Source organism: Gekko japonicus, unplaced genomic scaffold (assembly GCF_001447785.1).
Source record: "Gekko japonicus isolate JY-2015 unplaced genomic scaffold, Gekko_japonicus_V1.1 scaffold603, whole genome shotgun sequence".
In the NCBI taxonomy this organism is placed as follows: domain Eukaryota; kingdom Metazoa; phylum Chordata; class Lepidosauria; order Squamata; family Gekkonidae; genus Gekko; species Gekko japonicus.
Window position 1 is genome coordinate 920,345 of NW_015169192.1, and position 20,576 is coordinate 940,920.

General features: G+C 46.1%; 1 protein-coding gene across 1 annotated transcript; it reads right to left on the reverse strand.

The window, feature by feature from the left end:
- Window positions 1–7,338: 7,338 nt before the first annotated feature.
- LOC107114686 (UAP56-interacting factor-like) lies at window positions 7,339–18,804 on the reverse strand. The gene is made up of 9 exons (XM_015416265.1): window positions 18,630–18,804; window positions 15,886–16,023; window positions 13,004–13,152; window positions 12,354–12,475; window positions 11,880–11,946; window positions 9,379–9,422; window positions 9,211–9,285; window positions 8,350–8,461; window positions 7,339–8,069 (listed from the first exon to the last, which is right to left on the reverse strand). Exons 1-9 carry the CDS (start codon window positions 18,787–18,789, stop codon window positions 7,974–7,976), a joined length of 963 nt encoding a protein of 320 aa, XP_015271751.1. The 5' UTR covers window positions 18,790–18,804; the 3' UTR covers window positions 7,339–7,973.
- Between the last annotated feature and the right edge of the window lie 1,772 nt (window positions 18,805–20,576).

The following is a 20,576-nucleotide window of genomic DNA, read 5'->3' on the forward strand; positions in this document are numbered from 1 at the left end:
GGGCTTGTTGTCCAGATGCATATTTCCTAACTCTACGAACAAAAATAACCATTAAAAAAAGGAGATGTAGCATTTTTTTCTAGGATGGAGGTAGTTATTTATAGAAATTACATGAATTAGCAGAAATCGTGACTCTGTATTGGAAAATGCGTTTTGTGCTGCGTTCTGTCAAGTGCTATGAAAATGCTGTTGGCAATTTCTGATGGTTTATGTAAAGAACACTCATTACTCATATCCTTAACTTCATTGGGAAGCGTAGTCATTATCTGGGGACCCACCGTTGATAACACCCTGCTGACCCACAGCAACATTAGATATCTATGTGAATTTATAAACTCATGTCTCTGGGCTATGACCTTCAATTACCTTACATTGGGTTGGATCCAGTCAGCTTTTCCATTGGTGAAAACTGGACCATCAAAAAGGTTGTGCTGGGGATCATGGGATCTGCATGGACAGAAGCCAGAGGGGGGAGGGGAATAGCGACTGAATAAAAAGCCTGGCTGGATCCTACCCACTACCTTGACTTCTGCACACAAATGGCTTCACCAAGTGCTGTTTTGCTCCATGAAACAAGTAAACCTCTGTTTTAAGGGGACCTCTCCGGCCTCCTCCCCCTTCCTCAATGCCACTGTACTTGTTATGAAGATCTTATAAAGGGATGTATAAAATCCAGCTCCATCCATTAAAATAAAGAATTACCATACATTTTAAAGAGTAAGAAGGACACATTGACATGAAGTGCCACCTAGTGATTTCTGTCATAGGAAAGTTCATGTCATCTAACTAATTCCCCGAGTCAGGTCTTTCCCCCTCCTACACTTGTTTAAATGTGTATGAAGGCAGAGAAGATGGAATGGAAAAGTCAGATTGCCCTGGGACACTTTGCATTTGAAATTGTGAGTGGATTCCCTGTAATGGTGCTGTGTCTGCTGGAGGAAGTTGATGGGCTGTGGTTTGAGGCACCAGTAGGGTTGAGATGATCTATCTAGTGACAGAGTGGGCACATCCAGTGGAGCCCAGCGGTGCTCCTAGCCCCATTGCCATCATTCCTAACACTGTATCTTTGACATCTTGCTGACCTTTCAGTCACAGCTGCCATGTTTTTCTTAATGCTGCTATATGTGTGCGTGTGTGTATGCACAGACCATGTTTTTTTCTTTCTTGTGTGTTTTTCTTTCTAACTACCATTTGCACATCTATGCTTTTTGAGTCTTTGCTGTAAACACAATTGTCTCTCTGTGTGGGAGGTGTTTAAATGTAGGGATAACATTCAATGTTGAATTGACTTTACCAACTTTGTTTCTGAGATCAATGCTAACACTCAGTTTCCAAAGCTCTGGCTCATGTTACATGTTCACTATTAAGTATTACGGGAATAAAGTATATTGCATACCCATAGGGCCATGTATTTTAAATTTAAAAATCCAAGAATATGATACTCAGCTTGGAGGAGAGGGATGAGAATTTGTGTGTGTGTGTACACACACACACACACAGAAAGAGAGAGAGAGAGAGAGAGAGAGAGAGAGAGAGAGAGAGAGAGAGAACTGGCTAGGCCTTGGGGTTGCCAACTCTGGGTTGGGAAATACCTGGAGATTTTGGAGGTGGAGCCTGGGGAGGACAGGGTTTGGGGAGGGAAAGGGAGGGGAGGGGAGGAACCTCAACAGGGTATAATGCCATAGTCTATCCTGCAATGCAGCCATTTTCCTCAGTGGAACTGATCTTGGTCAGCTGGAAATTAATTGTAATAGTGGGAGAGCTCCAGGTGCCACCTGGAGGTTGGCAACTCTACTAGGCCTGAGGATTATTTGTTATGAAGTCTAGGGTACTAGAGAAAGTTTTTACAGTTAAAAGATAGCCCTAGACAGAAACATTTACATTTAACAATTCTAGGTATGTACTGAGATATGAAACAGTTAACCTAAGTTGTTGAGAGATACGTAAGAAGAAACCTGTATGTTAACTTCTGAATCAATGCACTTGCTCAGAACACTAAAACAAGTCAGAACAGTAACATTGGTCTGAAGGTTTTCTGTGGTTTTTCTTCGTATAAATTTGTTTCTTTTTAAAGTAACTGGTTGCATGTATCCTACTCACCTCCCACGCCTGTTGCTGGTATACCAGGAAACCAAGGCTACTAGTTGTTAAACTGGGACTTCATATTAATGTTCAGTAACATATCCTTAAAGTAAAACTCTGTCCGCTAGCAGCGGAAAAAGTAGAGCTAGTTGGTGGGGTGGGGTGGGGTGGGGTGTTGCTGAAATGACCTGCTTTAAAGTTGCCAACTTCCAGGTGGGGCCTGGAGATCCCCCAGAATTACAACTCATCTCCAACTACAGAGATCAATTCTCCTGAACATAATGACAGCTTTGGACGGTGGACTCTGTGGCATTATACCGCACCGAGGTCCCTCCCCTCTCCAACCCTTGTCCTCCCTGGGCTCTACTCCCAAATCTCCAGGAATTTCCCAGCCTGGAGAAGGCACCCCACCTTGCTGGATCCACTTCCTAGGCAAAGTGCTGTAGCAGAATGAGATGCTTGGGCTGGCCTACTCCACTGCAATATTCATCAAGTACCAGATCCAGTTCACATTCCCGCCTGTTGACTATATTTTTATTGTATTCACACCCTTGGAATAGGGAACAGTGGCCTGCCTTGTTCAAAAGAGACTGCCACAATCACCTTTCCAAGGCGACTGTGAGGATATACAAGAGACAAGCCGTTTAGGTACTCACTAAATCTGGTAGCCTTCTAACACAGACGTTGCTGTCACTAGATCAGATCATGGCAACCGTCGCTTATGCCATTAATTCATACACAAAGCAGATTTTCTGAAAGCAGATGGCAGCTGCGGGAACAATGTTAAGAAGCAGGTCTCTCTGCTGCAGAGCAAAGCCTCCCTCATGACCTATCTGCCACAGTCCATTAGACTGTCTTTTTAAAGAAACGAACGACTTCTGAGCTCATGACTTCCTATGGTTTGGAACCCAGGGAACAAAAGCAACTGCAGCAGCGGCAGACAGGCAGTACTTCCGAGGCTGAGGTAGCTGAGCTGGCTGAGAAGCTGCTGACTCAACAGAGGCCCTGTCTGTCAAAAATTGGGCAGTGACTGAGCATCCCATCCTGGATGCCTGAAAGGGGAGATGGTTCCTGACACTGGCCCTTTACAGCAACATCTGGTGTCCATTAGTGACACAGATCGGTGGGCCTTTCATCTTGCCCTGTACTAGGTTCTCCTAGGGATGGATCCAGTGGCAAAGGGAGTGTGCAACTGCCCTCTTTCAGCCTCAGTGTGGCCTGGTTTGTCCACAGTGTCCATTTCCTGAACTTTCAGACAAACACATGATGACGCTGTCTTATACTGATTCAGACCCTTGGTCCGTCAAAGTCTGTATTCTCTACTCAGACTGGCAGTGGCTCTCCAGGGTATCAGGCTGAGGTCTACCTGTTACCTCTTACCTGTTTCCTTCTGTCAGGACAGTGGGCTATTTAGGGGGCCCAGTAATTATGAAAATGCAGTCTGTGTGCAAAGGTGCATGCGTACACACAACAACTTTGCCACAACATCTGAAAACAACCAAAAATCTAAGCTTCTATTCTGAGAGCTCTAAGTGCTGTTATTTTGATCCATCATCTGCAATAACTCTTCTGTTGGGAAGAAACTGCGATATCCCCAAAGGCTCAAAGCATGTTTCTGAGAGCATTGCTAAGCTTTTCACTATGTATGGTGGCTACTCACCTAAGAGCTGAGAATTGGCTTCAGGACTTTCGGGTATGTCCATCTTTTTCTTTATTAAAATGAATTAAAAGATAAGGAAGACGTTTACCTCGTGAATGTCTGGAAGAGCAAAATTGCATGGCTAGCTTTAATGTTAATGACTGGCTGTGCTTATGAAAAGCCTCATTGAGAGGCTTTGGCTTGGATTCTGTGCTATCAGGGAGTTAACTTGGGGGAAATGGTCAAGTCATCAAAGCATACCAGAAAGGCTGTATGAATCTCGTCAGCTCTTCATAGTGACAGAGAATCTTCCCAGGTTCAATCCCAGGCATCTCCAGTTAAAACGATCAGGTAGGAAGTGATGTAAAAGACCCCGCCTGAGACCCCTGGAGAGCCACTGCCAGTCTGAGTAGACAATACCGACACTGATGGACTGATGGTCTGATTTGGTATAAGGCAGCCTCATGTGTTCTTATTGGGCTGAAAATTGTGACTTGGAATCATGGTTTTTACCACAGGACACTCACAGTTTCAAATCTGGCCACCAGTGTTTTTGAATGGTCATATTAAAAGTTTTTTTTAGTTTAGAGAGGTGTTCATTCACATGTGATACTTCAAGAAAAATTAACTTATAACCCACTTTTCTCCCCACTGAGGCAGCAAAGTGATTTACAACATCATTTCCCCCTCCTTAACAACACCCCTGTAAGGTAGGCCAAGTTAAGAGGATGGACACAGGGTCACCCAGTGAGCTTTCACGACAGAGTGGAGATTTGAATAATGGTCACCCAGATCCTAATCTGACACTACCCACACCATGCTAGCTGAAGAGGAACATATATGTCCTTACTTATTTCAAGATGCTTTTTCTGATGTCCCAAGGAAGTAACTCTTGAGACAGTTGTTGACACAGACCAGGGGAGTTCCTTACAAAATTACTTTCTGGTTGTTATGTACTTAGTATGTTTATAGCTGTTGTTAACTTCATTTTTAGTCCACCTTTCTTGTCGATCGTCCTTGTGGATTACACAGTTAGAAACAATACTATAAGAACAGCATAGAGTTGTTCTGCAGCCCAGAATCTCAGGAAGCAATTTGTTTAGCCTCATGTGCTGGACTGCCAAGATATTACACCACATTTGTTACGTTTCACCATTTTGTTTATGTCAGTGGTTGCCTCTTTCATTGACAAATGGAAGGATATTTTAATTATTTTTGATTCAATGTATCTGATGTTTGTGAAAATAAAAACATTTTACTCAAAAACTAAACTAAATGTGTGGGTATGTTTAAATGGACATATTCAATTTGATTTTAAATAACCAAACCTCCAACTGTGGAGCAGGAGCATTGGGACAAGTATTGTAAGATGTGTTCCACGCAAACAGTGAATGAAGCCTGGTCTTGTTCTAGTGAAGTGCTAGGGTTGCCAATTTCAGCTTGGGAACTTCCTGGAGATTTGGGGGGGGGGATGCTTGGAGAAAAGAGTGCTGAGTTTGGAGAAAGGAGGGAGCTTGACGGCTAGGATAATGCCATAGAGTCAGTCCTCCAAAGCTTTTGTTTCCTTGAGGGGAACCAGTCTCTGAGAGCCAGCATGGTGTAGGGGTTAAGAGCTGCAGACTCTATAGAGAGCTGGGTTTGATTCCCCACTCCTCCTCCACGTGAAGCCTGCTGGGTGACCTTGGGCCACTCACAGCTCTCTCAGAACTCTCTTGGCCCCACCTACCTCACAAGGTGCCTGTTGTGGGGAGAGGAAGGGAAGGAGATTGTAAGCCACTTTGAGACTCCTTAGGGTAGAGAAAAACAAGGCATACAAACCTACTATTCTTCTCCTCTGTAGCCTGGATATCAATTGTGATTCCAGTAGAGCTCCAGTGCATCAGATGGTGCAGGCTGCATAAGGTATTATGTTCCGTACCAAAATATCTGGTGAGCTCTGCAAAGCAGTAACTAGAGGAAATATTTTTTTTAGAAACTGAGGTCCACCAGAACTGGGCAGAAAAGGAAAGCCTCAGAGTCAGAGCTACCGATAAGTGTGCCAAGAGGTATTTCCTGTAGAACCTAGATGTCCCTAGGCAACAAAGTGGGAGTTTGTTACCATCGAGCAATGGTCAAAAAATTAATGAGACTGTTTGGTGGCAGATCTGTTTTCCATGCTACCTGCTGGTTTGGCTACCACTTGCACTGTGCACACATCATTTCTCCACAATATACAAGAATCTCAGTGGCAGCCAGGAAACCAGTTACTTGAAGCCAGCTAGGTCAAAGTGACTGCGAAGGGAACATTTCCCAGTTTGAGCAGCCCCCGTTCCCGGAGGCCTCTAGCCACAGCAATGGCATTGCAGCCAGTTGTTGGCTGATGTTTGCTGCCACCTTCTGGTGGCTTGGTTTGTAAAAACACAGACTTCTGTGTCATCATAAACTGGCCAGAAAAGTGTCAAAGTAGGAGGTTGTTTATCAGGATACAGCTTGGAAAGAGAAAGGTTCAGAGGAAGGAAGGAAGGAAGGAAGGAAGGAAGGAAGGAAGGAAGGAAGGAAGGAAGGAAGGAAGGCTATTTTTGAAAACCAGCTTGTTTTATGGTTTTTTCAGCTGGGCCTCAAGAGAGAAATCACAAACATCTGATGTAACACCCACCACCACCACCACCTCCTCCTCCTCTCTAAGGTGAAACCAGTATGTCTGTGGAAAGCCACTTTCCAAATTTTCTTCCAAAGTAGTTCTGCTGCTTTATGGTCTGGACAGTTTTTTTAAGGCTGGATATTTTATGGTTTGCTCATTTTTATGATGGTTTTATTCTTTTTTATTTTATCACAGTTCTCCTTTTGAGCCACCTCGAGCAGATCTCTGGAGAGCTGACATATACATTTTCCAAGGCCCCGGTCACATGAGAGGATTAGGGCCGGGAGAGGGACGGATCGGGGGCGGAGCAAACGGGCGCGATCCCACCGCAACATCTGGGAAGCGTTGCGCGCCCATCCCCGATCCAGCCCTTCCGGCGATAATCCGCAGCAAAAAAGAACCGAGGTGGTTCTTTCCGAACGGCCGCATCAAAGCCGGCCGTGGGATCGCCGGTGCATTCTTCCGCTGGTGCATCCCCGGGTCCTGGCCGAACTGAGCATGCTCAGACATGTGCAGTTCAGCAGCCTCCCGTCTCCCCAGCATCTGATCGTGCCAGGGAGCAATTGCACGGCGGCTCACAGGATCTGTATGATCCCGCCGCCACGTGCCTATTTTGGTGCGGCTTTTAAAAGCCGCACTTTGCCCGTTCTTTTTGTCCCTCGTGTGGCAGGGACCCAAGTAAATAAAAAAGCAAAACATTCTCTGAGTGATCTGTCAACTCTCATTTTTGCTATGAAGAAATGCAGTCAGGAGCAGTTACAAATCTCCTGTTCAAGAATGGCCAAATGGAGTTTTTCTTTCCACAATTCACTCAATCCAGCCCTCCCCCCATATTTCCTTATTCTTTCATAGTACAATCCTAAACTGAGAAGGGTGTAATTCTGCTAAAATCAATGGGCTTAGAAGGGAGTAACTGTTTAGGATTGCACTTTCAGTGGTGTATTTTTTAAATTTGAGCCTCAGACGCTATGGTGGTTAAAAAGATATAACAGGATTGTGAAGCTTCTAAAATGGTTTTATTAAGTGCATTAGTAGCTCATCACAACCAAATGTTCAAACTAATCTGTAAAAGTGCTTTCCAGGCTACCCTTTCCACCAAAACACACAAAACTCCCACCCACATTCCCTAGGCAGCACACCCTCACACAACACTCTTTTCCTCCTCCAACCAAGATATTTTGCCTTCTGATCCCAGCGCAGAAAGGGAACCAATAAGAAGTGGCTCTTGAGCCAAAGTTGTGGAGCTGCAAACGTACCATGAAAGAGACAATGCTCACTCATGTGTTGGAGGACAAAGCTGAGGGCCCCTTCCTTCCCACGTGACTCTCTCAAAGCCGAGATCAGGCATGGTACTGGCTCATCCAGGGGCCTCAAGCCAAACTCTGTTTACCCCAAGCCAAAAACATGAGGGTGAGATGACCTGGGAGTCCATAGTGGTGAGGCTTGGAAGAAGAGTCTGACCCTGGTCTGTGGGCCACCATTGTGCAGAAACTTCATTGGTGTTAGGTTAGATGGGTCCATAACCATGTCGAGATGACCCCAAAACATCATTAAGGCAGTGGCGGAAAATCAGTAGGGTTCAGTGACCGAATCCTTTTCCAGAGCTGGTCTGAATCCACCAAGAGGGCAAAGTTACGGTAAAGTGACCATACGGCTCATGTTTCTTAGTGGTGTAAAACGACGCTTGTGCCTCAGGCCAGAGAACCTTTCATTCAACGTCAAGCTCGTCTAAGGAGAAGGGGAAAAGTGTTAACTTGCATTCACTTTCAGTCCTCCACTTAAACACACACAGCACTGAAGAGAGAAAATTGCACTAAATCATTCTGGACACTACAGGGGTGTTGCTCCTGGGGCAGGAGTGATTTTGCAGAACTTAGAAAAAGAAGCCTAAATCCTCTATTTTTGAAACCTCAGAACTGATTCGTTCATGGAAGCAAATCATTCTGTGAGCAACAGCCAACCATGTGAACTGCTGCAATTTTTGCACAACCTGAGGAGTTCTCTTTACCTGGTTAGCCATGGCACGGAAGTTGAACCTCAAAGACACCCCTTTGGGCTTAGGATGGGTCATCTTGGTTGGGGTGCTTCTCCCTCTCAAGAATGGGCGCTTGGCTCCTGGCCTGTTGAACAGACACACAACATAAGGATATCTTTTTCACAGGGGAAAAATGTGGAGTAAGCCAGTCCACTAGCTCTCCTTTGATAAGAGATTAACTAGTATCATCACTTACTAATTTCTTGCACTGTCCACAATAATGGGGGATTACAGAAATATACAGAAATATGGAATCTCCAGCATGAAAGAAAGAGAGGGGGGGGAGGAGGAGAGAGAGGAGAGAGAGAGAGAGAGACTGACTTGTGCCCATTCATTGGGAAAGATGGCCATTTATTTCCATGTTGAGTGAAAATAAACAGGGATGTGGAAAACTGGGCCATTTCATACAGCGAAGGATAACTCAGGCTAGCCTGATCTCATCAGATCTCAGAAGTTAAGTAGGGTTGGCCCTGGCTATTATTTGGATGGGAGACCTCCGAGGAATACCAGGGTTGTGGCACAGAGGCAAGCAATGTCAAACTACCTCTGAATGTCTCTTGCCTTGAAAACCCAATGGGGGTTGCTATAAGAGCTGTGACTTGATAGCACTTTCCTCCACCACCATTTGAAACAGGAGACTCTGCAAATCGAGACTCTGCAAATCCCTAGCCTGAGGACTTTTATACGACCACCTCTCCTGCTGCTCTTAGGGGACAGAATGATTTGTATAGGCATTAAAATGAAAACAGATTACGTGCTGGTTGGTGCAATAAGCCAAAAATATGAGACAACTAAAAGAAGAACAAAGATCATCCAAGCTGTACATTCACTTACATTTTCATTTGATTAGCTTGGAGGTTAGACACAGAAATGGTCAGGACAGCTCCGGAGCTGGGTTGAAGCTGCCACCTACCACAAGAGGGAAATATTCTGGTTTTATTTTTCCCATTAACCAATTTATTTTTCATTTTTTAAAAAAGGGGGAAATTTTCCCTTGTTTACCTTCTCATCCGTGGCTGCTTTCCATTTGAACTTGACTCTTTTTGCTGTAAGAGAAAAGGGAACAAAAAGCATAAACTTTGGCTCCTCTCCAAAATAAACTCTGACATGAACTATTCTTTGGTAGTGTCAGTGAACCTTATGTTAAAACATGAGTCTTCCAGAACTGACAAAAAATCTGGAGTTCCATAGCATGGGCCAATACACCTGTCCTTTACTCATTCAAACATTAACTGTTTTATGGAACCACCATGTTCAAAGGCAGTCTGTCTCATATTGGGGGAAAAACAATAGGCTATTGCAATCCTTGCTGTGTCCTGCTTGTTAGCTTCCCTGTAGGATCTGGCTGGCTGCTCTTTTGACAGGATACAGGAAATTCTCATCAATATAGCTAATTTTCACCATAGCTAGATCTGTGGATACTTAAATCTGGAGACTAGAGCCATGAACAGATGAGACAGAGCTTTCAACAAACCTGAGAAAAGTCCCAGGTTTGCAGAAAAATCTGAAATCTAAAAAAAATCCCAACAACACTGAGGAGTTATAATCCCCTCAAAATAACAGTAGTGCCTAGAGCTTTAAAAAACAAATGCCCTCTGTGACAGTTGCTAGCAACCACACAATACTGCCAGCCTTGAAGCCTTGATTTCTGTCAGTAAAAGGCAGGGAGAGGGGGGCAGGGCCCTTTCGAGGGCTGTTTTGACCTTTGAAGGAAGACTCATTAAGGTCAGGTTTGGCAGCAACCATTAGGCAACTTGCTATGGTGTGACTTGCACAACTCACTCAGGCCTGGCTACTTGCTACTGTTCACCACCAGCCACCCCATAAAAACCACTATGGTGTAGTGGTTAGAGTTTCAGACTAGGATCTGGGAGACCCAAGTTTAAATCACCATTCTGCCATAGAAATTAATTGGGTGATCTTGGGCTAGTTACACATTCTCACCCTAACTTACCTTTTAGGATTGTTGTGATGATAAAATAGAGGAGAGGAGAATGATGTAAACTGCTTTAGGTCCCCATTGTGGAGAAAGGCAAGGTATAAGTGAAGTAAATAAATAATAAATATAGCTGAATATGAGTTGCAGATAAAAGGTAGGACAGTTGGTGGGTGGGAAGGAGAAAGGGAAACTGGGAAAGATGAGGATATGGGAGTTGCCAGGAGGAGGGAAAGAGGAAATAGTGTGGGAAGGTGCATACAGAAGTAAGGGAGGTGCCCTCAAGTCCTTGTGAGTTCCCCACTACGCAACTGGTCCCAGCCCAGTGACAGCCACCGCACAATTGGGCCATAGTTTTCCTGCATAGAGGCTGCTAGAGAAGGGGAAGGAGGAAAGGCTGAGGTCAGATAAAGGTAGGTTGGCTGGTGGGTAGGATGGAAACAGCAAGAAGGAAGAGGTTATGGGATTGCCAAGGAAGTGAAAGAGGAAATAGTGGGGGAAGGGAAAATGAGATGTCCCCCCCACACACGTCTTTTTGGGTCCCCCACTTGTGCCAATATATTTGCAGTAAAGGGAACGTCCACTATGAACCCCATTGGTGGTCTCAAACAAGGCCCTGTGTCTCAACTTAAGGAGGTGCCATAACTCAGTGGAAAAGCAGATGCTTCGCATGCATCCCAGGTTCATTCTCTGGCATCTCTAGTTAAAAGATCTCAGCTAGGACGTGTTGGAAAAAGGCTTTTTTCACCTGAGACCCTGAAGAGGTGTTGCTAGTCAAATCAGACAATACCAAGCTAGGTGAATTAATGGTTTGATTCAGTTCATATGTATGTCATATTCAGCTTCTCCTCTTCAATATGGATATAGCAATGGCCCGCTTTGTACAATTCATATAAGGATTGCAGAGATAATGGGGTTGGGTCCAGACCAAATTTCCCAGTGGCAGAATGGAACTTTCCTGCCTCCCCCCTCCCACTGCAGCCCACTGATCTCCACAAAATGCTGCTTGTGGGATATAAGTGACCCTAAGGAATGATATGTTGGGTGTGCAGTGAGAAGGGGAAATTGGTGGAAATTACCAGTTTAGTTCAAATCCTACCAGAGCTTTGTGAAGCGCTTTGAAAGCCAAAAATGCTATATAAATGCCAACCTAGCAGTTCAAAAGCAAGAAATTGCAAGTAGATAAATAGGTACCACTTCGGTGGGAAGGTAACAGCGTTCTGTGTGCCTTAGTGTTTAGTCATGCCGGCCACATGACCACGGAAACGTCTTCGGATAGCGCTGGCTCTTCGGCTTTGAAACGGAGATGAGCACCGCAACCCTAGAGTCGGATTCGACTGGCTTTTGAGCAAGGGAACCTTTACCTTTACCAGTTTAGTTCAAATCCTACCAGAGCTTTGTGAAGCACTTTGAAAGCCAAAAATGCTATATAAATGCTAAGAAGCACTAGTATTAGTTTTGCGGCTACTAATTTAAGAACGGAATCAGATTTCAGAGGCGGCTGAAACCAGAGAGTGAGACTAGTAAACTCTGCATTTCACCAAATCTTCGACCTAACATAACTCACCTCTCTGCTGAAGTGGAACCGGGATTGCCTCTGCATAAAAGCTGGTCTTCGATTTAGTTGGAAAGGCCTGTTATTGGAGGGTGGGAATGGTCTCAAATTAATACAGCGAAATTCCTTACAAACTAAACATTTATAGTGCCAACCTAAGCAGCGTTACACCCTTCTTAGTCGATTGATGCTGATGGGTTTAGAAGGGTGTAACGCTCCTTAGGATGGCACTGCTAGATGCATTTCCTGAAAGTGAATGTTGAAGTTAGAAATATTTAAAATCAGTCTTACTCTCCACTCTCACCCCTGCCCAGTCAAACCGCTGACTGGAAACTCCAGATTTGGAACTGCTGCCCTGAATGTTTGTCATAAAAACTGATGGCTAGGTATCCTTCCACAATAATCTGAAATTTGCTCCCTGAACTGGATGCTATATATTTACAAAACATTTGAAATCCAGAGGTGATGGATATACCAAGCTTTTACCTTTGTGTGGGTGGGAAAGCATTTGGACGTCTGATCCACTTGGCCCGTGTGGGCTGCCCCTGCTGTGGATTGGCTGCCACTCCATCACTGTTCCCCTCCAACATGGGTTCATCCTGCTTGCCCTAGAAATTAACCATAGATTATTCATTCATTCACCATTAACATATCAAGCAGGGGTCATTTCCTGCAGGAGCGCACAGGAGCGGAGCTCCGGCAGTAAAGAGCCCAGGGGGGGGGCACATGCAACAAGCCCCACCCCCTGCTCTCAGCAGCCCTCAGTCAGAGCAAGAAGCAGCCAGGTAAGTTGCAGAGCTCCCCCCCGGTCCCCCGGTCCAGAACAGTCCAGTGGCACTTTTAAGACCAAGTTTTATTCCAGTACAAGCTCTCCCTCCTCTGCGAGGACAGATCTGCATGTCCCCCCCCCCAATAGCTAGCAATCCAAAACAGTCCAGTGGAGCCTGAGCGGTGGGTGTTGCCTTCTGATACACTTCCGGTGATGTCAAAGGGTGTCGCATATGCAAATAAATTATGCTAATGAGTTATGCTAATGAGCTCCTGCACCTCTTTTTCTACGAAATGACCCCTGATATCAAGTTTGACTTCCTCATTAGAAAGCTGTTTGGGAAAATGGGATGTTAGGTTGGCCTTACCTGCTGTTCAGCTGATGCTGGCCGATTTAAGGGGCTTGTGCCATTCTTCGTCTGGGTGGTCATTCTTCGCCTGGGACCAGTCATGCTATTCCAAAACTGTTTTCTGTAATACTGCTGTTTTCTAAACCCTCCTCGAAACCTGTAGGGTCCTAAAGAAATACATGGTTGAGGTTATGGTTTCTTGTGTAAAAAATAGAAAACAAAACTTGGATGGTTATGTGTGCATTTAAAATGCTTGTTTTTTATTCTTCACATCTTTACCCACTACTTCCTTCAGAGAGCTCAGAGAAATATTGTTGGAGTTTGCAAGTTCTCTCCCTGAAGTCATGGAAGAATTTACGTGTTTGTTGATGGATGCTGATATCCTAACTATTTAGTCAGATACATATTTGCTGCCAGAGCAAGGTGATAAAATACATACTTTGTTAGGTTTGGGATTCTCCAATTGGGTAATCAATAGATCAGAAGATGTCCGAGGGGTGAAGGCTTAGAAAGTTTATTGCTCTTTGTTCTAATTCTCGTCAGGGGCTAGCACATGTGGTTTAGACTTTAGAGAGTCAAGATGTAGGTTAGAAGAGTCAGAGAGGATGTTAATTCTTTGTTTGTTTTCTAGTATTTCCCAGTTTATCCTTCCCTCATTAGTAAACTTTCTTGTTTAAAGAAAGTGTTCTGCTGCATTTATTAACTCTGCATTTTACTTTGAAATCCCTAACAAATATACATGAGGTTCTCCGCATTTTTATCCTGACAGAACCCTAAGAGGCAGGTTCGCCTGTGAACTATCTGAGGCCAAGATCGCCAGCGGAACTTTGTGGCTGAATAGTTTTCAGGGCCAGTCTCAAGGCATTACTTGGCTAGACATCTGCTGACATCTGTGGCCCAGCAGAGGGCCCACCCTTGGCTAGATACTCTGAGCCCATGAGCTCACGGCAAGAATGAGAGAGAGCTCCTGGGATAGCCACCAATAGACCATACAATCCACTTGCTGCTGGGAATGGTGTCCGAAATAGGGAGAAGAACATGGCTCTTCAGGGCACCTACATCGACTGCCAGATCTGTTGGAGTTTTATAGTATGGAAACATAGCATTCCGTTCCTTCCTCAAGGAATGTATATGTGTGTACATATAAATATATGTATACATGAGGAGAGGGTGATATACTTGGAGATAGCATTGGGAGTTTTGAAACCAAGTTTCTCAGGAGAAAATTCAACCCCTCTCCCACTAGCTCTTGATGTGTTCTGACACCGTCCTTTGCGACCAGTGGAGCAAGTCTGTAGGGACTAGACTGATTCAGGTGGAGGTTCTTCTACCTGAAGGCAAACCATGGCATGAGAAATTCCCCTGTGGCAGAAAGTCTTTCTTCCTGTTCTTAACTGGTACATAGCTTTGATAAATTGCTCTCCTAATTCACAGCCAGGCCATTCATCAAAGAGAGAAGTGGTTTCTTTGTTATGGTCTATTTTCTAGTTCTGCGTTTAGTTTATGGATTACTTTTCCTCAGGTATGCTTGTTATGAAATTACCTCACAATTATACCTCACTTAACATTTCTTTGGTCTCAGTCATTTCTTTTCTTTCCACTCACATTTCTCCTCCCCCTTCATTATTGATTGGCTTTTCCTTTAATATTCAGCCTTTGTGTAAGATGTCCTCAATTTAAAAATAGTACTGTATGAAACTCACAGTAACCTTTTCCTTGTTGTCAGTGTGGGGTTCAACATGTCAACAAGAGCCCTCTTAACCAGAAAACAAAAGCAGCCCTGGGCCTGTTTGAAAGGGATTTCCAGGAGACTCTATTCCCAACAGCGTAGAGCAATCTGTCAAACCTAATCCACAAATTTAAAAAAATATATTGACATGAAGGCCTTCAGAAGGCATCCAGGTCAGGGAATGTGTGACTGAACACAGTGCAACTTACTTCTGAGTAAACAAGCTTGGTTTTGGCCTACCAAATAGCTTTGACTGACTGAAGACACAATTGGACATGACATGGGGGAGTCCATAATTGTGAATGCCCTAATCCAACCCTGGAACTTGGAGACAGGAGAAGGGGAGTGAATGCTTCCCTGACTTCGATTGCCCCCTCCCCCAAGCTGCTATTTGCCCTGTGGAAGGTGGAGCTGCCCACATGCTTCGGGGGGGGGGGGGGATTGATCAGTGAACTGGGAAAATGGGTGGCAAAGGAGGAAAAGCGTAACCCATTCTGCAGCCTGGATCCAGATTGCCTCCTTGCATGGCTGCTATTTACAGTAAAAAGTAAAAAAAAAAAACCCAGCAGGAAATCTGTTCACAGCTCTCCAAACACCACATTTAATTGAGCAAAAAAAAAAAAATTAATAAGAAGAGCTTGAATTCAGGCCGAGATTAAAGTCAGATGTAATACGGGTATAGGGAGAAAATTGCTAAACGAACAAAAAAACAAGAATGCGCAGGGGCAGAGAGGCAGAGTATTCTGTTAGTATGATCATATAATATTTTAGGATTGCTACTCCTGGACTCAGTTTAGCCTCAGATTTCATTAGCTGATGAAGGGATGAATCAGTGGTGGAAAATAAGATATAAAGTGTTAGTAAGCCAGGCTGACTAATGGCTCCCTCCCCCTCCTGGGAATAATGATTTTTTGAACAAGAGCAGGGTTGCTTATCCTTGATGGGTGGAGGTCTTGATTCTACAGAGAAGCACAGTGGTCTTGTAAATGCCGCAAGATAGGCAGCAAAGGGGTGTTAGTGCAGAGTTGAAAGGAGGGCTGATATCTCAGGATAAGGGATCCAGGATAACAACCGCCAAAACTAAAAGTGGATGGTGCATAAAACCTGCCTGCTGCCTTCCTTCACCTCTGAGGTCTCCTCTTCCCACTTCTGTTCACCACTTTGTATGTACCTGGCACATTTTGTGGTGCCCAGCTCCGAAATCGAGGTCTTCCATTGCTGTAGGATGGGTTCCTGTTCTTGAGCCGCTGCCTCCATCTGTTCCCTACTGCCTTTATATGTCCTTTCTTGTTACGCTTTATGATGTCATCTGGATTAGGAAACACAACCCAAATAAACAAATCAAAGAAGCTTGTTTCATCTGCTTATTTTACAGTCATTAGGGGGCAGGGGGCAGAAACTAAACTTTGTGAAAGCAAGGACAAATTCCCCAAACACCCCACAGGTCAGTCTTAAACTGAAATTAGAACTTCCTGTTTATCTAGATATTCATACCCAGCTTTTATCCCCACTGGGGATCCAAAGTGGCTTACAACATTCTCCCCTCCTCGGTTTTATCCTCACAAACAGGCCTCGGTTCCTGCCGGAGCGCACTGGAGCGGTGTGCTCTGCCAGTCAGGAGCCCAGGGGGCGGGCACATAAGCACCGCTCCCTGCTCCCATCAGCCATCAGTTGGGACACGGTGGGGGGGGCGAAACGTTCCCCCACCTCCCTGAGCCCCGGGGTGGTGGCCTTGGACTCGTAGGGGCAAATTCCACCTCTTGCGTGTGACATCACACACTAGAGGTCATTCTGGCTCCCCCAGCTCTCGGGAGGGGCTCTTTAAAAAGTTATGGCCGCCGTCGCCGTTCTCAGCGGCAGCTGCGACGCCCGCGTGTGGGGGGAGGACAGGGCGGGGCGAAACGTTCCCTTGCCTCCCTGAGCCCTGGGGTGGTGGCCTTGGACTCGTAGGGGCAAATTCCACCTCTAAGAGAGGGGGGCCATTGGTGCAGTGGGAGTTCAAATCTGGATCTCTCAGATCCCAGCCCAACACTCTTAACCACTGCACCACCCTGGCTGTGTTGCAGGACCATTGCATGAGACTCCACAGCCTTCACCTCTAGGTGAGCCCTGGGCTGGATAGCCCAGGCTAGCATGATCTCGACAGATCTCGGAAGCTAAGCAGGGGCAATCCTGGCTAGGATTTGGATGGGCAACCTCCAAGGAATACCAGGGGTGTGATGCAGAAGTAGGCAATGGCAAACCACCTCTGAAATGTCTATTGCCTTTAAAAAGTCTAGCTTGCCACCTAGTGGTGTATAATGCTAAAAGAGCTAGAACTTCTCACTGCCAGACAATCTTAGTATCTCCTGGCTTTACTACACACCCTGCCATACGATAATTAATGAATTAATTAATTACCTCTAGAGGAAACCATTTAGAATGGGACAATCTCCCTGGGAGGCGATTGTTAGGTATTAGGCAGAATTGTGTACCATACACTGATCAAATGGGTGGGTGACAAAAACATGGAAAGGGATAGGCTAGACATTCAGTAATCCCAATTGGATGGAGGCCTGAGAACAAAATAATGAAATTCAACACAGAATTTCTACAAAATGTAAAGTGATAACTGAAGGAAGGGTCATTTATTTATTTAAACATTTCAACCCCATCTCCCACCCCCCAAGTGTATGTGTGTGGGGCGGTATACTTTGCCAATGACTGAGGGTGGGCTACAAAGCAAACCCCTATTGCGATCTGGGTTTTGACAATTTCAGGATTATACTAAGAGCTCCATCCAAGCAGATGAGAAGTATGGCATTACTCACCCTGGAAAAGCCCAAATCTGGAGTACCAAGTTCAAGTGTGTTACAGAAGGGCACTTACAGATGAAAACAGATGAGGACAAAAGCAAAAAAGAATAACAGCGTCTCTAGGAAGACAGAAACCAGGGAATGGCACCTGATGTAGCCATCTTGCTTACGCTGTAGCTGGTCAGTGACTGGGTGAGAGAACACTTGGGAACACCCATACATGCAAGGAGCCTAGAATTCGACCGTGGAAGAATGTCGGGATACTAATGCCACACATTTTATTTACTGTGCCATTGCATGCAGACAGCTCAGACCAAAAATCTGAGAGTCGAATCTTTTAGAGGAATGTCTGCTATGAATCGGCCCTCAGGGACTGGCAGATGCAGGCGATACAGATAGTTTCAGAGGATAGCTGTGTTGGTCTGTAGTAGAAGAGATTTGTGGGGTATAAACTTTCCAGAGCCACAGCTCCCTTGGTCAGATATCTAAGGAAAGGAGCTGGGACTCTCGAACGCTCATTCCCCCAAGAGGCTACTGGGGTCAAATTCGGTATACGCAGAGCGGATGGAAGGGGGACCGAGGAACCCCACCCAGGTCCACGAGGGCGGGGACTGGCCTCCGTCATCGGGCGTGTGCAGCGACTGCCCGCCAGGGAGCTGCTGGGCCTTCCTCGTCAGCTGCCATAAATAGTCCCAGGCAGCCCGCGCCGGGTCAAGTGACTGCGGGGGGATAGGCGGCTCTATTTTGGGAGGCTGCACATGAGGGGGGAGCGAGGAGTGGGGGTGACAGCACGATGGGGCCGATGCAGTCCGTCTAGTACTTGGGGTGGGAAGTTTCCAGCAATAACTTTGCGCGGAAGGCTCCCAGGCCTGGTTCGGCAGCCTTTCCCGGCCCTTCCTTAATCCCTTGCTCCCCAAGGCCACGAGGAGAGGCTGACTCCAGTGTGGAAGGGTTTTTTTTGGGGGGGGGGGGGGCTTCGTTGGGCAGAGCCACTTCGAGCGGTGCCAGCCCCTCTCCTTCCTGGTGGAAGGGGCTCAGTCCCCCCACCTGCCCCTGACGCACGAGGGCCCCGACCTCTCCAGACCCACCCCTCGTTGCCCCCGCGTCCCGGCACACCTACCCAAGGACAGGTCGATCTCCTCTGAGCCGCTGGGCCCCGATCCTGCCCCCGCCGCTGGCTCTTGCTGTCCGCCCGGCGCCTCCATAGGCTCTCCGACCACAGCGGGATCTGGCGTGGACGCACGCAGCGGCCCGGCCGACCGAGGAAGAAGTCCTGGCATTGCGCCCGACAAGCGCCTGCCTCCCGCCAGCTGTCTCGACGGCACCCCCTCCCCCTGGCACCGGCACAACAGCCGCTCCCGTCCCGGATTCCTACCCGTCCGGCTGCATCAGAAACTTCCTCTTGAGCCTGGCATGTGTACTTCGGGGTCAGTCTTGCGGAGGGCAACGGGACTTGCATTTCCAGGGACGCGCGCCTGGACTTGGTAGCCGTTGTGGACTTTCCAAATCCTTTTCGATTCCGGATTATTACGTGGATTCTTGTTTTAAGCGGAACGATCCTTGGAGGCAGAATTGAGGAGTTTGAGCGCAATGAGATTTTTGTAACGACCTTTTAAAAACGAATAAAGCCCTGCAATTCCTTGGTCCTTATGGTGGCAATTTAGATGGCTTTGCAAATAGATGGCCTCTGCCGATTTGCTCTTTCCCCCCATATGACTTCCGTGCCCGCCCCCCAGAACTCATTGCCTTCTGCACCGTAAGGAGAAAAATTTATCACCCTCCCCCCAAAAAAAGAGAAAGTGCCTTTGCAGCATGTCTGCAGTCCATGGCCTTCAGCGTGCCTTAGTGCAGAACATGGGTGCAGAATTCATTTCTGATATTGTCTGGAGGGTGCACACAGCTTTGCCCCCCTTCCTGCATTTCCTGTATACAGCTATCTTTTTGGAAATAGGAGTGGAGGGCAATGCTCCCTCTAAACTGGATTTTTGTGAGCAAAAATTCTACTTTGTGAGCTCCTGGCATTAAAGTTGTGAGCAAGCAATTTGGTTGCTGCATAAATCAGTTTGCTCTGGAGCCATCCTTCCTGAGCTAAGACAAAAATGTGTGAGCCGGAGGCTAAAAAACTGCAAGCTAGCTCACACTAACTCATCTTAGAGGTAACACTGGTGGAGGGAAAAAATAAGCAGGGTTATAGAATGAAGGCATGACCTGAGGGGAAAAATAAGAAAGTATTGTTTCCATTTTGCCTGACTTTGAATGGTACAGCCCTGAAAGCAAAGAGACAGATATCTCTCTGGTGCAGTGCTATTGAATCCATTGCTATTCAATGCTATTGCATCCATTGAATCTGCCTGATGCTCATCCTTGTGTGTGTGTGTGGGGGGGGGGGGCGTAATTCTCTGTGGAAAGAGCAGAATTGACTTCTGTGGCCCTGAGAGTGCCATGTGACTAGCAGAGTCAGACAGGGGCATGTTTGTTTATTTATTTAGTTATTTATTAGACTTTTACCCCGCCCTCCCGCCGAAGCGGCTCAAGGCGGCTTACAATAATTTAAAAACCAGTATAAGAATTAATACAGCCTCACATCTAAAAGAATACAATCAGTAAAATAGCCAAATATAACTTATTAACATTAAAATGTTCTTCATACCTCTGGAATTCTCCTGGAGGCAGCTAGATGCTTGGCTTCAGACTTGAACTATTTAGGCAGTTCTGGAGGAACTATGAATTTTGACTGGAGTAGCAGCAACCTGGAAGGAGTTACCCATATGGAAGGACTTCCATATGTTCCTGTGCATCAAATGCAGTCACCAGGTAGCCATCTGTTGGCCATCCTGCCACTTTGGGTGGCCCATGGGGCATCATCCAGAGCCTGGGCCTTTTCCAGCGTGGCTCCAACTCTGTAGAATGGGCTCCCTGAAGAGGTGAGAAAGGCCCTCTCCTTGGCAATCTTCAGGAGGGGTGCTGTAAGGCCTGCCAGTTTGCCAGGGCTTTAGAGGGTTTGAACAGCAAGCATCTTTTAAGGAAGGTGGGGGATTTGGAGCTTGTTATTTTATCTTTGGTTCTA